This window comes from Fundulus heteroclitus, unplaced genomic scaffold, assembly GCF_011125445.2.
Source record: "Fundulus heteroclitus isolate FHET01 unplaced genomic scaffold, MU-UCD_Fhet_4.1 scaffold_408, whole genome shotgun sequence".
NCBI lineage: Eukaryota > Metazoa > Chordata > Actinopteri > Cyprinodontiformes > Fundulidae > Fundulus > Fundulus heteroclitus.
In genome coordinates this window covers 1-17,424 of record NW_023396822.1, presented here as the reverse complement: position 1 = coordinate 17,424, position 17,424 = coordinate 1, and the positions used below count along the sequence as shown (strand labels likewise).

General features: G+C 44.7%; 1 protein-coding gene and 1 pseudogene across 1 annotated transcript; one reads left to right on the top strand and one right to left on the bottom strand.

Annotated features, from left to right (window-relative positions):
• Positions 1 to 1,336: 1,336 nt before the first annotated feature.
• On the bottom strand, positions 1,337 to 6,771 carry zgc:153675 (transmembrane protein 263). Its single transcript, XM_012855888.3, has 3 exons — positions 6,529 to 6,771; positions 3,226 to 3,313; positions 1,337 to 2,292 (listed from the first exon to the last, which is right to left on the bottom strand). The coding sequence occupies exons 1-3, from the start codon at positions 6,535 to 6,537 to the stop codon at positions 2,006 to 2,008; spliced, it is 384 nt and encodes a 127-aa protein (XP_012711342.2). The 5' UTR covers positions 6,538 to 6,771; the 3' UTR covers positions 1,337 to 2,005.
• A 2,532-nt stretch (positions 6,772 to 9,303) lies between these two features.
• On the top strand, positions 9,304 to 16,153 carry LOC118560211 (annotated as a pseudogene).
• Positions 16,154 to 17,424: the final 1,271 nt, after the last annotated feature.

Sequence of the window (17,424 nt, the reverse complement as noted above, 5' to 3'; positions counted from 1 at the left end):
CTTTACAGGACGGGTCAGAGCAGACTCTACCTGCTGAGGAGGGTGAGGTCTTCTGCCCTGCAGGGGGCGCTCCTGAACACCTTATGACTCTGTGGTGGCTTCAGCTTCTTCTATGGCTTGTTTTGATGGAGCAGCTGTGAGAAAAAGGTTAAATGAGCTCATCAGTAAGGCCAGCGGTGTCCTAGGATGCCCACTGGACCAGGTGGTTGGAGACTAGATGACTCCAACCACCTGCAATACACACAGATATTTTGCACATAACATCACTGCTGTCAATGTCCACCTCCTCTGCATAACTGCTGCATCCTAGGAGCACAAAGGAGCGTTAGTGCAGATCCTTCCTCCCAGCAGCTCTTAGACTTTAGGACCTTCACCACTCAAAGTTATTTATATTCCTGCTGTTACAGTTTTTTCTGTAATCTGTTGCTGTTCTTTAAACTTGTGCATTTCCTACACTTGCAGGTCACCCCTCTCAGACGCACATTTGAGTATTTTTAAAACCTGTACAGGATTTTTCCATCCGTTTCCCTTTACTTCTTGCTGATAAATCTGCATTTCCCTGCTGTGAGGCAGCAAAAGCATCACTCCGTTCTCTTCTAAAGCCCAGACTTGAGTTGGAGCAGGATGCTGCACCGTTGGCGACTCAGTCAGCATGAAGAAACTTTGCACCAGTCTGCAGGATTTCTATACTCCTCCTAAACCTCTTTGTCCCACTGCTTCTCACATCCACCAGTTAAACGAGCCCTCTTCAGTAGTGCCCTCTTCAGCCGCAGATGATCCTGAAGCTTGGACCTTCTCGGGCTGAAGCTGAAGCTTTCAGCTTGGAGTTCTTCAAGCACCAGAAAAAGGTAATTTCTGCTGCAATGTTCCCAGCAGCAGTTTTCTGGAGGCGAGCCTGCAGCTTTTCTTTGGAGGTAACCACTGGAAACATCTGCTCCTCCGTAAAAGCTCCTACTTGTCTGACTGAAGGAACTACTGCAGATGTTTCAGTGCTTCATCTCTGCTGATGAAGCCAATGATACATTATTAGGCCCGTTTACACTACATTTTTTAACCAAGCTGAGACCAGTCCGAGCTGGTGTTGTCTGTAACCGCTTATCCATGCAGGGTGTCCTGGGGTGGGGGGCCTTAAAGGCCGGAGACAAACTGGATGTTCTAGGACAAAAAAAAAAACAACACCATTGAAAATCTTGTTTCATTGTAGATTTAAGGAAGGATTTGTCACAGCAATCACTCTGCACTCGTTTTTAAATCTGTTATTTTTCAGCCTCCAAATGAAAACTAGAACAGATCAACCAGAAAAAAAAAAAAAAAAAAACAGAAACTGAGCTCACTCTTTACCTTCTAAACTACTTTATTGATATATTGGAAAAACAAAATAATAATACAAACATCTTTCACAAAGTTTAACAACAGCTGCATTGAAATGCTCGTGATTGTTTCCTGCGCCGCAGCAGAGGAAGGAACCGCTCAGCTTTCCTGGGTTGTTTCACCAGAAAGACGCTGCAGAGGAAACCCGGTTCTGACGGGTCCGGTGTCGTCAGCCTGTAGGTATTTCAGAGATGTTCCTGCATGCGGGGGGGGGGGGGGCCTCAGGGCTCCTCAGCAGAACAAACAGCGTGATCCCTCAACACAAACAGGTTGCAATAATACTTCAACACCACTGAGAAACAACCAGGAACAAGAATCAGCATCTGAAGACGGAAAGGTGTCAGCGGACGTCTGCGGGTCGGGGAGCAGAAAGTGGGCGTGGCCTCAGGCGGGTCTGTAAACTAGAGTTCATCGTGACGTCGCCACGGAGCAGACGAGCAGGACGCGTCCGGGTTGGTGTAGTAGTACTAAGAGCTGCGCAGTCTTTAAAGTCTGGGAGTTATGGTGACCGTGGGGGGGTGGGGAAGGCACTGTGGCGTCTGATTGGTCGAGATCAGCGGGCCGCCTCTCTCGGTTGGCTCAGGGCGGGGCGAATCCGTCACTTTTCAATCCTTTGGTCCTCGCCTCCTCCTCCTCACTCCGCCTTGTCTTTCCTCTTGGCGGTGAACGGCACCTTGCTGGCGACCGTGGAGCCCACGCTGGAGACGCCGCCGGCCACGGCCGACACGCCGCCCTTCACCAGCCCCACGCCCATCGACGGCACCGTGGTCACGGCCGACTTGGTGATCTCCAGGCTCTTCCCGCCCACCCAGGCCACTCCGCCCACCGCGGCGCCGACCACGCCCTTGGTGACGTTGAAGAGGCCGCCGGTGACCCGCCACACCATGCCGGGGGGAGCGACGGCGTGGTCCTTACCGGGCTCTGGAACACACGTCACACACAGAGTTCGTCTTTTAGAATCAAATGTCCTGAAGGTCGTTGATTTCACCGACCAAATCTTTCTTTAAAATGTTATTTTAGATCAAATAATGTTTTGTTTAACTCAGGATTTGCATCGTGAATGGATTGAAACACCAAATGTTCTGAATTAGTGAAGCTAATTTAACATCATTCCATATTATTTAAGGTGAACTTTGGTTCTTTAACTCAGATCTGCAGTGAACCAGGATTTACTGAATCATTCTGATGATCAAACATTTTAATGTTGTCTTTTGTTTCTTTTGCATATAAATAGTTCCTTAGCTTCTTTTTATTTTAATTTTGCTCAGTAGTTTAGTTAACTTTCACTAGCCTAGTAGAGAGGATTTACTGATTGAAATATTGTGTTAATTCAGATAAACAGCATTACATAGTGATGTTCATTTTATTTCTGTTATTAAATTCTTGAACTTGAACAGAAGTTGTCACTCCTTTATTCTATGTGTGTGCAGGTTTTGCTGTTAAAAGATCGCTAGTGCTCAAATTCATCCCTTTCAACCGTTGTCTTGATATCAGCTTAACAGCTGATTATCACCAGACAATACTTAACAAAGTTATTTATAAAACATTAAATAACTTTAAACAGTGCATAATGGCACAACAATGGAAAGGGTAAATTAAATTAAATACATTTTGCTGAGAGGCCATCAGACCTGTTTTATTGTGATTAGCAGTGAAACTATAATTTATGACATTAAAGTCATATAAGCTGATGAGAGCAGCTTCCTCAGGAGGCTGAGGCGCCATGGTGACCCAGAGGCGTCTGAACCGCTCCAAGTGTTTCTGAAATAGCAGCAGCAACATGTGAGCCCAGATTGCACCGTATTCCCCGCTGACGCTCCAGCATTTAGACCCGTCCCTCGCCGCGGCGCTTACCCTCTGGAGGCTGGCCGTCAGCGGGTTCTGCTTCGTCCGAGGACAGGCTGGTCCCGGGCTGCGGCTCCACGTTCACGCTGTTCACATCCTGGATAAAAAACAAACCAGGAAGACTGAGCGTAAAAAAAAAAAAAACAGACGAATGTCACCTGCCGACAAACTGGAGACAAAACTACCTGCATGATTTAATCTAATCACCAGAAACACAGAATAACGTTTCAGGTTTGTTACAAACACACTTCTGTGGTTTTAGCCACAGGAGAAGAAAAGCACATTTACATGTTTGCATGTATGGAGTTAAAGAAAAAATAAAATAAAATGTGTGGCACTAGTAATGTTTATATGGAATAGATAAAAAGCTGCTTTGCTGAGTGAATATGTCAGTTATGCCTGATTACTAATAATCATGTTAGATTTTATACAGAAAAATCAACCTAAAGTAAAATGTGAATTTCAGTTTTGGGCGACAGATGTTTAATTTCATTATCTTTTGTTTTGTATATTTTGATGCTTATTGTGTAGTTGATGATTTTGTAATTTAAGGTCTTAGTAAACGTATTGCTTTTGGTAAAGGCAGCCAATAAGATTCTTCTTTCTGCTCCCTTTCATTCAGGACTTTAGAATGTTTGTTTTTATGTTTGTTTTGTTTGAACACAAATTAAATAAAGACTTTAAATTACAAATATTAATTAATTCTGACGGTAATCAGGCAGACTTTAGCATCCCTGTGCGGGGCGCCCAGTCGACCACTTTATCAAACAAGCTGCTTTAATCTAAGACCGCGGCTCAAATTTGCTGAATTTAAAACAAACTTTGTGCAGCTGGAGAGTGGAAGACGTTGCAGCGTAAGCAGAGACCGCTCAGACTTCTCTTCAACTCCTCCTCACCCTGAGTAGTAGTAGGGATGATGATGATGATGATGGACGCAGGTTTCTGCCTCCATACAGAATATTTTTACATGGATCACAGACCCAGAATTTCTTTATTTTCTATATTTAAACATTTTCATCAGCAAAGAAACCCCACGGACCAGAAGAATTATATTAGTTTCTCCCTGAAATGATCTTTAAAACGCATTAAACAGAGGATGTGTGTCTGAAATCTGAACAATGTCCGCCACAGAAACAGATCAGGGTTTTCCAGACCGGTACCGATTTTTGGTTTTCATTGAGCTCTGAGCTGCTGAGATTAAACAAATCTGATTTTTTTTTTTTTTTTTTTTTTTTTACTTCTGCAGGTTTTTTCTTTTTATTCCAACTGAATATTTAGATAATCCCATGTACTAGATGCACCTGAATGCACCATGAAAAAAAATGGGTGATAATATGGTCTGTTGTGTGCCTGTAAATTAGGGCTGGATGACATGAAAAAATAAGGATATCGATAAAACAGAAATATTGATCTATATTGATAATTATCACAAATTCAAAACATATTTTAAGTGCAGCCCTGGCCATTTTATGCTGTTGCTTAGCAACCTATTTTTAGATACAGAACACACAAACACTGAATTCACACTCAACCCTTTATTCAACCAACTTTTTACTAAAACTGCAAGTTTAAAAAAAAAGAACACGTGCTCTCTGAACTCTTTGAAGGGGGCGGGGCTTCCTGGGTCTGCATTGTGATTGGTTGGGAGGATGTAATATTAACCTACATGGCTAAAATGCATAAGGAATGAAAACATATTCTACTGATCGATATTTATCGTTACTGAATTATCGTCCAGCTCTACTGTAAATGTTATTGTTCTTCCTGAGGCGCCGTCAGTCTCAGAATCACGTCTCCACGGTATCATGGTACCACATGGTGATGATACAGATTCCTGATGAAGGGGCAGCGGTTGGTAAAGCTCCTTCGGGTCAGAGGGACGCCTCAGGACGGTACCGGCGTTGTCCCGTCCACTGTGGAGCGTTCTGGTCCGGTTGGCTGCTGCTGGCAGCCGAGGTTTCTCCAGAACCACTGACGTTTACATGCAGCTCGACGTTGTTCCGGTTAAATAATTAATTTCACTCCAGCGTGAGCTATGGACCTTGCTGCTGTCTGCGTAAAGTTCTGGTTCGGTCCACCTTTTCTTTCTCCACCGTAGCTGCAGGAGAAACCTTTCAGTGACGGCTGGGGGTTCCTCTCTGCTTTACTGCTGTCCTACAGAACATTGCATTGAGCTCCTGGGTCCACACAAACGTTCTGGTTCTGTTCTACGTTCTTAAAAGGCCCGCCTGGGGAACTGCATTGCAAACAAGCCATAGCTATAAACGTTTAAGTGTTCAGTCTTTAAACTTTGAGGCCTGTCCCCACGGTGGAAAACAACGCTGCATTTGTTCCCGACAGCTGCTGCTCAGAACCAATAGGTGTTCTGTTCCACCGACTGTAGCCTTATCAGGCGGTTACTGGAGCAGCCGACAGTAAAAAATGCTTCACCAGCACTAGGGGGTCAGACTAGCTGACATGTCGGATCCGTGGGGATCCATTTGGTTCCGCCATCGAGCTCCAGCGGCCCACACCTCTGATGCGGACCGGGCCGGTCTTCCTGACTGCCTGTTAGCTCACCCGTTACGAAACTGTGGATCTTGGCATGAAGGCCCGGTAGGATTGGGACAGACTGTGGGCTCCTGGTGCTGAATGTTCTATCTGTGCCGATCCTTACGGAGGAAAACGCAGAGATCTGCTCGCCTGCAGCTGAATCAAACACACATTTCACTGCTGGAGCACAGAGTCGTGCTTAAACCTGTAATTATCCAACAGATTTTTAGCTCGGTCTGAACCCGAATGCGTCGCTTCGGCTGCTTTTTATCGTCATATTTAATAAATGCTGCACATTAACCAGGTTTCTAAACCCTTAAAGCTGCTGGGGGTTTAAATTAGACGTATTTTTGGCTGTTTGGTGGGAGGTAAACGCTCTAAAACCTCCATCTTGGAGCCATGACACTATGATGTTAATGTTTTCAACATTTTACTGAAGCCAGGGCCTCATTCAGCTCCCTGCTGCTGAAGAACGAACCAGGCTCTGAATCTGAAATGTGACTCAGATGATGATGGGTTTTTATTTTTAGGTTATTTAACCTGAACACAAACATCCATCTAGCTCCTGCTGCAGGTTTCCCAGGTTCAGGTGAAAGCTGCTGTTATTCAGACAGTTAGAATAAAAACAAACGCAGCAGAAGTTGCAGGAGGCGCTGGTGTTTTTTTTAAAGGACCTGGACAGTGAAGCAAGCTGGAACTGCGTCCATGCTCCACATCATCACCAGGACGTGAGCGTGGAGGTGAGCTGAACACCTGGAGCATGCTCAGACACATCCTTACCTTCACCATGGTTCCTGCTGCTTCTCGCTGAGACACAGCCGGGCCTGGGACGCTGCTTCCTGGGTTCAGCCTGCAGCCTTCCGTCCTCCTCAACAACTTCTGCGGACTTTCTGCAGAGCTGCGGCTCTCTTCTCCTCTGCGCTGCTTCTGCCGACGTGGCGCCTTCACCGAGCACACGCACACGCTGACGAGCACGAGCACCGCTGTCACAGCGCGTCTGAACAGGCCGCGCACTTCCGGTAAAGGCCTTCAGAGTAAAAGTCTTCACTTTGTCAAGCCAGGCTGTCATGGGTCGAGAGGTGGAGAACATCATGTCCATCACAAAGACACAGGCCAGGCAGCCATGTACGCACTAGACCAATTAACTGGTCAAGGTTAATTGGTTAATTGTAATAGGTTGACCATAACAGCCATGACCAGAGTGCTGCAATGTTTACAGTCTAAAGAGCCATTTTTCCTACAGTTCACTTGAATTAAACTCGTTCAGAGCCCCAAATGTTGACTGGCCTTTTGAAAAAAAAAAAAGACAAATTATAATTTATGATAAAGATCTACTGTAAGAAATATGTTGTCATCATCAAAGAAACGCCCTTTTTTGTCTATTTTGATTTTTTTTTTAAAGAGGACGGTTTGGATGTTGATATTTGTGGATAATGGTGTAAAAAAAATCATAGTTTCCATCTATCTATCTATCTATCTATCTATCTATCTATCTATCTATCTATCTATCTATCTATCTATATATATATATATATATATATATATATATATATATATATATATATATATATATATATATACTCAAATATTCAAAGAGTCTTTATTATCACGGCGTGTTACCGTGGTAAATTTTCTTTTTAGCTACTCCGGCTAAGAGTACAAATAAAAAAGACAAACAAGCACACAGGCAATGCACAAGGGTTGTAATGTTGTTTTTTGTTTTTGTTTTTTTCCCCTCATTATAGCATTCAAAAGATTAGAAAAATAAAAAGATGAAGATTCAAAAGTTTGTATGAACTAATTCATGAGTCACAGATAATGAGGAAAAATGTGCTTATTGTGCAATGATGATCTGAGTGTTTATTTACAGAAATGTGCGTTTAGATATTTAGAGATAATATTGGGCAGTAGGTAGCAGTGGAGATGCGTCTGGTCCTTCTGTGGACTCATTCTGCATGAACTGAGTCTAGATCCTGCAGAGGGCATCCCATAATCCCCTGCTCTGTCCTCACCACCCATGCTAGGTCCTTCCTCTCCTGGACTGTGCAGCTCCCGTACCACACACTTATGCTGAGACATAAAACTCTCTCTATCGTAGCTCTGTAGAAGTTCTTTAGCAGCTTAGTGGGAAGTCCAGACCTTTTCAGCTTCCTGAGGAAGAGGAGCTGTTGATGGGCCGTCTTCACCAGGTGTTCACAGTCCAGGAGAGGTCAGAGGAGACGTGAATGTCCTACTACTGATCGTCAAAATCAAAATCGTAGCATCTCAAGAAACATTACTTCATCCACCATATAAATTAATAAATATATATGTGGATGTTTTTTTTTTTGCCATCTGTTTGGCTTCCATAGTTTGATTATTTTTAAATGGACAGTAGAATTACTATCATTTTTCACAAGTCAGTCTGAATTGAACTTTTATTGTGAAAACAGGAAGCTGGGCGTGGTGCTCGCTGACGCTGCAGCTCCGGATGCTGCCCCGGATCCTGCATCATCAGCACAGCTGCTGTTTCTACTGCCTCATGTAGTCTCTGAGTAGCTAAAAAGTCTCATTGGTACCTGCTTAGTTGTTGTCAATAAGTTCAAAATTAAACATGCACTGTAACGTCTGATGGAAATATAGACAGCACTAAAACCATAAAGTTGAAGATGACGAAGGTGAAAGGGTCAAGGTTCATGAAAAACATTGTGATTTGGCAGTAGGTATTTTTTCTGAATCACCTGTGTGATTCAGAGCTGTAAACTGCTGATGGCAAGATACATTTATTAATTGATTTATATAATTGTATTCAAAGAAACATTGACTCAATCATATGTTGTCCATCTGAAGTTGTAGATTTTAGAATCTAGTAAGTATAATAAAATCTTCTATCATGCCCTGATAAAAGAAACTCACAGTTTCAAATGGGTTAAAGGCTTTTACTGTGATTATTTTGAATATAACAGTGATATAAAAGTGGATGTTTGTGTGATATAAAAGGTACATTAATGGCAAATATTTTATTGTTTCTATCATATTTAAGTAAAAACTAAGCCTAAAAATAAGTATGCGGACAAAAGTGTGACAATTAATTGGATTATTTCATGGAGACCTGATCCCACACATCGTGACTTTTGGCACAGGAGTTAGTGAGGCTTGCAGATGTCCTGGTTATTGAAACTGTTCTGAAATTAATTGGGTTAAATAATCAGATGCTTGAGTTTATTTGGCAAACTGCAGTGAAAGTATAAGCCATTTCACGGTGCATGACTGACCAGGATATAAGCCATGAACTATTTACACACGGTTATAACATCTAAGGCTTCAGTTATGAAGTATATTCAGGTTATATTGTGTGAATTTTGCATTTTATTCAATTAGTTGTGTTTTTAATAAATAACACATTCAAATAATTATGGATATTTATGGCATATAATGGAATTTAATTTGTTTGATTGGTAGTTTTGTGATTTTTATTTCATTGACACCCGTAAATAATTGTTTTATTCATATTTTACTTTGAGGCGTTTAACTCGACACAAGCGATCCTTGAATCGGGATCATTTAGTTCAGGCGCCTGCTCGGTCGCTATGTTTGGGGTCCTCAGTGGCGCCACTCTCTGGGCAGTTGCAGCAAATGTTAACAAAAACGAGTAGAATTGACTGAAATATTGTAAGAAATCGGGCTTTAGGGGGCTGTGGATCCTTGGAAACCCAGCGATGAATCTAGAGCTGCTCGGTAATTATGAGAAGAGGCTTTTGTTGTGTTTTCTACGGCGCAGTTTTGCTGCGGCGCTCCGCTCTTGTTGTGGTTAGCATCGTCTGTTAGCCAAGGATGCTAACAGCTAAGATAAGAATGAAATTAAAATTATAAACAGTTAAGATTGTTTACTCACGTTTAGCTGTTTAGACTCAACGGGTGAATTGGCAACAATCTGATGAATATTTACATATTATAATTTTTGTATTATTATTATTTTTATGGAAGCATAAAACTGTCAGCTAGCCACATTTAGCATCCATACATTGTTCGGTTATATTAAATCTACTGACACCTTTGTAACAGTGAGGATATATGCCGCCAGCTGACTATATAATAATCAAACTGTTTAAAACTGGACGTATCTCCAGGATAAAAACATCAATGTCAAATGGAGCCAAAGCATTTGACTTATTAAAGAACAAGGCAAATGTAGTTTGTTTACCACCTTTCATACAAAAGGGGATTTCAAGTGTTCATGTAAGAAAAATGTTATCAAACGAAAACCGTTAAAAGTAAACAATGAAGTAAAATTAATGTGTAAAAAGAAACTCAGAAAATGATTAGACAAAATAACTGACATCACTCAAAAGTGTCTGCAGGGAAATTATCAATTGCCCTCTGGCAGCAAAGAAGACACCTTTACAGCAATCTGCCAAAAATAAAAGCCTGCATCGATGTTTCTGGGTGTCTTTTTGACAGAATGCCTTTGGTTAAACGGCGTGCTTAAGAAGCTTGAAGGCTTTAGTCACAGATTTTAACACACATACTAAAATTCTGAGTATAATTAGGTTGATTGCATGTTTTCTGCAGTTTTAACCTCATTTATTGTTGGCCTTTAACTTTGTTAACATATATTGGACCAAAAACAATTTCTTGTTCATTTTTGGCCATAACAATAATAATAATAATAATAATAATAATAATAATAATAATAATAATAACAATAATAATGTAATGTCAGAAAAGTGCAAATAGAAGCACAAATAAGCGCAGTTTAATAACAGCATTGTTAATAGTAAAATAAGTAGAAAGCTGTGAAGAAATTATATGGAGAATGGGAAAACTACACAGTACTGATTAGACAAAAAAGACAATTCTTAAGTATATAAGAAGTTCTAATCTTGTAACTTTGTGTATTCTGCGGAATATGGTCATTTTTATCATCAGTATTCAGCCTGCTGCAGAAGCCCACGCCCTGAAACAGATTATAGTTCCCCAAATGTTAAAGATCAAAGGAGCATATATGAAAAGGCGAGGAGGGAATCGTGGATTCATTGCAACTGAGATGTTTGTTGCATTATTTACTAATATTGTTGCAATGTCAAGGTTTTCTAAAAGCGGGCAACTTTAACGTAACGTCAACTTTTTTAAACAAGAAGTGGTTTAAACAATTAATGGATCAGAAACGTCCTTTAGGTGTCGGTAAAATGTTTAAAGTGGGTTTGCTCCACATGGAAGGGAAGAGAGCTGCAGCAGTGAGATAAACTAGTTTATTATTTGCTTATAATCATATTTTTTTGTTTTGTTTTACCAGAAACTTTCAGGAATCTCACCGTAGCATTAGGTTCTGGTCAAACTTGTTGGTTGGTTGCACTTTATGTTCAACAAGTATTGATGTCCAACTCAATTAAAAGCTGTTCTCATGAATATTAATATTTTGGTTAATAAAAACAGTTAAATTTCTTGTTTTTAAACGGTCCTTGTTTACAAACATCTTTATCTAGCGGCCATTTTTGCTGCTCGTGGTTAACGCAGAGATTAAATCGTAGTTTAGATTTTTGGCAAAGTGTCACTAGGGGAAACCCTGCTGTCGTTTTCTCTGAACGTTTCAGTGTCTGACACGCTGGAGTTCTCTTCCTGCTGCGTCTCTGTTAATACTTGTTGCTGCTTTGATGACATTAATGTTTAATCTGTTTGTGTTTTTTTTTTTTTTTTTTTTGCAGAATCGTTCGGGCAGAACTACCCAGAGGTAAGCGGCCGTGTTTTGATGCTACTTTGACTTCCTGGTTCCCTGTAGCTCCTGGTTTTGATGCCCTGCTGCTACCTTTGTGTTCAGGAGGCAGATGGCACCCTGGACTGCATCAGCATGGCCCTCACCTGCACCTTTAACCGCTGGGGCACCCTGCTGGCTGTCGGCTGCAACGACGGCCGCATCGTCATCTGGGACTTCCTCACGCGGGGAATCGCCAAGATCATCAGCGCTCACATCCACCCCGTCTGCTCCCTGTGGTGAGAAGCAGCCCGCTCAGGCTCGTAAACGTTGCTGTGCCGTTGGCCTCGCCTGGTCTTAACCCCCCACCCCCCCCCCCCCCCCCCGCGTGTGTGTTCGGTCCAGCTGAGTCGGGACGGTCCACAAGCTGGTGAGCGCCCTCGACGGACAACATCGTCTCCAGTGGGACGTCCTGACCGGAGACTGTGACCAGAGGTTCCGCTTTCCCTCCCCCATCCTCAAGCTTGCAGTATCATCCGAGGGACACGTGAGTTCTGGACGCTTTGCTCAGTCTGCGTTAGGATTTAATATTTTTCCCGAAAATGATATGTATCAAATCCCGGGGAAATAGCTGTTTTTTGTAGTTTATGCCTCTGGTGCGCTCTGAGGTGCGTCCTCCGCAAGATGGGAGGGCTCAGACACACACACGCGCGCGCGTATGTCCATATATATGTCCATCTCTCTTAAGTGCTGATCCGAGACATTTTGCCATACTATTAAACGTAAATCCATCAAAAGCTGCCATCCTCCGCTAGTATTTTCACCTAGTGACTTGCTAGCTTTGCTAAAGTAGCCATCTAGCGTTTTCAGACGTTTTGTTGATGGGCTTTCCTCAGGAACTTTACTACGATGAGATTCTAAATGTCTGCACAATCCACTTGTCGACCCCCCTGAACAATCCGGTCACACAACATGCACTTTGCGTTTTCATTTTCAACCTTTTTAAAATGCTCCTATACAAAGCTGGCAGTAGACATCCTCTTAGGCAGTAGGCTACTGAATGCAACGTTTACCGTAAGACAACAATAGACGCGCACTGGATTTTTTTTTTTACTTTCATTGCCCGTTTCCCGTCATAACATTTCCCGGGATTAAACCCTAGTGTGCGTCGGGTTTGTGTTTCAGAGACAAGGTGCTCGTCTGTCCCATGAAGTCGGCTCCGGTGCTGCTGACGCTGTCCGACTCTAAACACGTCGTCCTGCCGGTGGACGATGACTCGGATCTGAACGTGGGTGGCGGCCTTCGACAGGCGGGGGGCGGGAATACATTTACACGGCAACGCCCCAAAGGAAAGGTAAGGGGGGGGGGGGGGGGGGGGTCACCGGCTCCATGTTCTCTGGGGTGGGGGGGGGGGGGGGGGGGGGATGTGAGGGCGTCAGAATCACCTGACCTTCTCTGTGTGGTGCTGCAGATTCTGGTGTTAAACACAAACACCCAGGAGCTGGTGGCGTCCTTCAGAGTGACGACGGCACCAGCAACACCACCGCATCAAATCCATCGAGGTTTTGCACGGAAGGGCAGGTGAGACGCTGTCACGTTCTGAGGACATGATCGACGTGCAGGAAGCTGCTGCCGTTAAAAACGATCGCTGACGCCCTTCCCTTTCCCCCCCACAGCTGCTTTCTGATAAACACAGCCGACCGGATCATCAGGGTGTACGACGGCAGGGAGATCCTGACCTGCGGCCGGGACGGCGAGCCAGAACCCATGCAGAAACTGCAGGATCTGGTCAACAGGTGCGTCAGGTCCCCCCCCCCCCCAGCCTTTACCTGAGCTTCCGAGGGGCTGCTGGCTCCTGACAGGTTTCTAACGCTTCCTCTGCCCAGGACTCCGTGGAAGCGCTGCTGTTTCTCAGGCGACGGGGAGTACATCGTGGCCGGCTCGGCCCGGCAGCACGCCCTCTACATCTGGGAGAAGAGCATCGGGAACCTGGTGAAGATCCTGCACGGCACCAGAGGAGAGCTGCTGCTGGACGTGGCCGTAAGCACCTTAGAGGCTAGCAAGGCTTTCTGAATGCCGCTAATGAGCGTCTGTCAGTGACGCCCACCTGCTGTCTTCCAGTGGCACCCGGTCCGACCCATCATCGCCTCCATCTCCAGCGGAGTGGTTTCCATCTGGGCCCAGAACCAAGTGGTGGGTGGCGGTCACGAGCCGGTTTAGTCCCGGGGAGCCAATCAGCTGACGGCGTGTTTCCTGTTTGGGTTCTCTGCAGGAGAACTGGAGCGCCTTCGCTCCGGACTTCAAGGAGCTGGATGAGAACGTGGAGTACGAGGAGCGGGAGTCCGAGTTCGACATTGAGGACGAAGACAAAAGCGAGCCGGAGCAGACGGGTACCGAGACGGGTTCTGTTTTAGATTTTAGTAGAGATGTGGCTTCTGGCGGCTCAGAGCTGAACCTTTGGTCGCGTTTCAGGCGCAGACGCCGCGGAGGACGAAGAGGTGGACGTGACCACCGTCGATCCTATAGTTGCTTTCTGCAGCAGGTAAACCATCTAAAGATGCGGGGCGGCATTTTATGTCGTAGACCAGAGCCCCTGATAGTGTAGCATGCATTAGATTTCAGCCCCCTTCACACTGATACCCTTAAATAAAACCCAGAGCAAACAGCTGCCTGGAGAAGTCCTCTGACTGATGATCAGAGTCCAACTCTGTGCTCTGCAAAAAGGGAACTAAAAGTTAAATTAGAGAAGCTAAATAAGACTATTTGCCAATGGAATAAGATTTTTGCACTTAAAATAGGAACAACTCATCTCCATCATCTTATTTCAAGTGCAGGATGTCTAATTATCTAATTTTAGGGGTAAAATTACTCATTCCTTATTTAGCTCTTAAAATCAAGGACAAATACACTAATTTCAAGACATTTTTACTTACTTTTAGTTCTCTTTTTGCAGTGTGTGTGGTTTAATCTGCATGAATGCAGCTGTTCTAAACACTAGTGACCAGAGAACATCATGAAGACCAAAGGAACTGAGAATCTGTCGACATCTGTGAGAGCTGCACAGATCTGAGGCCAGAAGACGGTCTTTGTTGAAGAGAAGCCGTTAGAAAACAGTTCATTACAAACCATGATGGAGACGCAGCTAACCTGGTAGAAGCTGCTAACTGTTTAAAACGAAGCATGGTGGTGGCAGCGTCATGCTGTGGGCAGCTGGGTGGAGCTGAATCCAGGACCATCCTGGAGGAAAACCTGCTAGAGGCTGCAGACCTGAGAGTGGGTGGAGGTTCACCTTCCAGCAGGTGAACCAGCCTGAACCTGCAGCTGGAGATATATGGGATGGCTTGGATCAAAGCAGAGTCATGGCCTAGTCAAAGTTCAGTCACAAGGCTTGAAGCTGGATGTTCCCACATGCTCTCTGTGCCGTTTGACTGAGTTTCTGCTGTTTTGCGTAAAACAAACATTTCCATCTGTAGATCTTCCACAAAGTTCTGAACCAGGAGTTATTTTAGTGGAATATTTAAACGACTTATATTGTTACTGTGTTTGTAAAATGTTCAACATCAAAGTTTGTTTCAGATTAATTATAAACCATAGATAATTTTTATCCACTCATCAGTTAAAAAACACTTTGATTTTGTCACAATCACACAAAATCCTATTAAAGTTGATTTTAGGTTATATAATTTAGGCACCGGGTCTGACCACCAGGTCCAGTTATTCTGGGGCTAAATACTGATGGCAGGAAAATGATCACGATTTTGTGAAAACACTTCCTTAAAACTAGGTTTTGTTTAGTTTAAAGTTTTAGTAAAGCTTCTAAACTGGGAGAATCGGATGGTTTCAGTGTTTAATGTTTAAGCAGAATCATTTTCCCATCAACTTGAGACTCATTTTAACTGTTAGATTATAAATTATCTTCATGATTTGTGTTTTTATTTTCTGTTTGATAAGACCATAGAGATTCTGCTCTTGACTTTGAACCTTTTATGTTTTTAATTCTTCCTAAACATGCCTGCCATCCTTGTGTTGTGTCTGCAGTGATGAAGAGCTGGAGGACAACCGGGCCCTGCTGTACCTGCCCATCGCCCCCGAGGTCGAAGACCCCGAGGAGAAACCCCTTCGGTCCTCCGCCGGACGCCGCGGTCCAGCCCGGCGCCGCCGAGGAGGCGCTGGCCGGCGGGGATAAGAAGCAGAGGCAGCCCTCGTCTGAAGGAGGCCCGGCCAAGAAGAAGGCCCGCACTACCACCATTGAACTGCAGGGGGTGCCCAGTGACGGTACGACAGGACAGCAGATAGAAAGTTATCTGGTTCTGCTGCACGTCTGAAGCTAATGTGGAGATTTTTGCTTTTATTCTTGTTTCTCAACAAGTTTCGACTTTAGCTGCTGAATGCATTAGCTGCTTCCCATTTAAAAGACTCTTTTGTCCCAGAATCTCTTCAACTTAAAGTTCTGCCAGTGTTCTGAAGGTCGGACCTTTTTTATTTATCTTCTCAGAAGTGCACCCCCTACTGGGCGTGAAGGGGGACAGCAAATCAAAGAAGAAGACCGCAGGCCGGCCCAAAGGCTCCAAAGGTAAAGACAAAGACTTCTCCTTCAGGCCAAAGCCCTACAAGGGTGAACGGCCCTCCTTCCCATGGGGCCCGAGGCCCTGAACAGCTCTGGCCCGGGAGGAAGTAGGAGGAGGGGAGGGAGAAGGAGGGATGAAGGTCAGGGCAGAGGGGGCCTGGCTACAGGTAAGCCCACATCCGGCCCTGCTGTTGCTGCTGCTGAGTGTGGGAGCGCTGCTCGCCCTGCTGACCTGCTTAACAAACCCGGCCTGTTTCCAAAGCCCCCCCCCCTGTGTGCCGCTTCCACCCCCCCACCCCACCCTGAACCACCCAGCTCCCTGACAGAGAGCCGAAGGCTGCTGCAAAGCCACAGTCTGTTACTCTACGTCTCTACATGTGAGGATCTGAGGACAGAGTAGCTGGACTACACTGCCCTGTTTCTAACATCAGGCCTAAATAAACGTAACTTTATATTAATTAACTTACCAGGTTTATTGTTGCTAGCGCGTACTCCAGGCTGCCTTACATGAATGCACTTCTAGTTTAGACATTACAGTCAGGCAGTCTGGTAGACAGCTCAGGGGTCCTCAGAATATCCATTGAGCGGGCGGCTAGTCTTGCTTACACATTTTAACAGGTTTATGAGCGCATTGTTCCAATAGAATCAGTCAGTAAGCACAGATTAAGGCACAGTACCATCAATTGTAGAGAAGATTTAAGGATTTTAAGTGGGCTTTAGTCCAGGAAAAATACGGTACTTCCTTGAAGTGAACATTTCAGGAGCTTTCGATGCTCTGGCCGTCGTCCCGTCTGAAGACGGGTCGAGCGTTCTTCCCCTGGTCTTCCCTGTTCTCTGAGGAGAACAGGGGAAGCCAGAACTCCCTGGAGGATATGATCCCGTCTGGGCTGGGAACGCCTTAGGGGTCGCCCAGAACGTTGCTGAGGGACGGAGGTTGGGGATAAGGGGACTTGATGGAGATTCGCGATGGTTTCTGCTGTTTCTCTTTTATTTTTATCACCTTTTGGCTTTTGTTGAGTTTTACTAAACAGTATTTTGGTTCAGCCTGATAAGTTAGAAAACAGTTTTGTGATTGAAATCGTCAGCAGACTGTGGCTTTCTGCAGCCAACCTCACAACTGCAGCCTCTCTCTGATCGAATCACCGTCGTTTAAAGCCGTTACCGTCGCCTCGGGTCTGCAGAGTCTCCCCGGCGCGACAGCTTTTCTCTGCGGCTTGTTTCCCGCGGGCGAGCTGATTGGTCTAAATGAACTTCCTGCTTGGCCTTTGACCTCCTGCTCCCACTCCCGCCTCGCTCCGCGGGCTTTCTGCGTGACACGAATGTTTATCTGCTGTGGTGCTGCTCGGGTTCTGTCTGCCGTCCTGTGTTGGTACTAATGTGAGCTTCTGTTCCAGCTTCTTTTTACTCAACAGGCGTAGTATCTGACGACAATTAACAC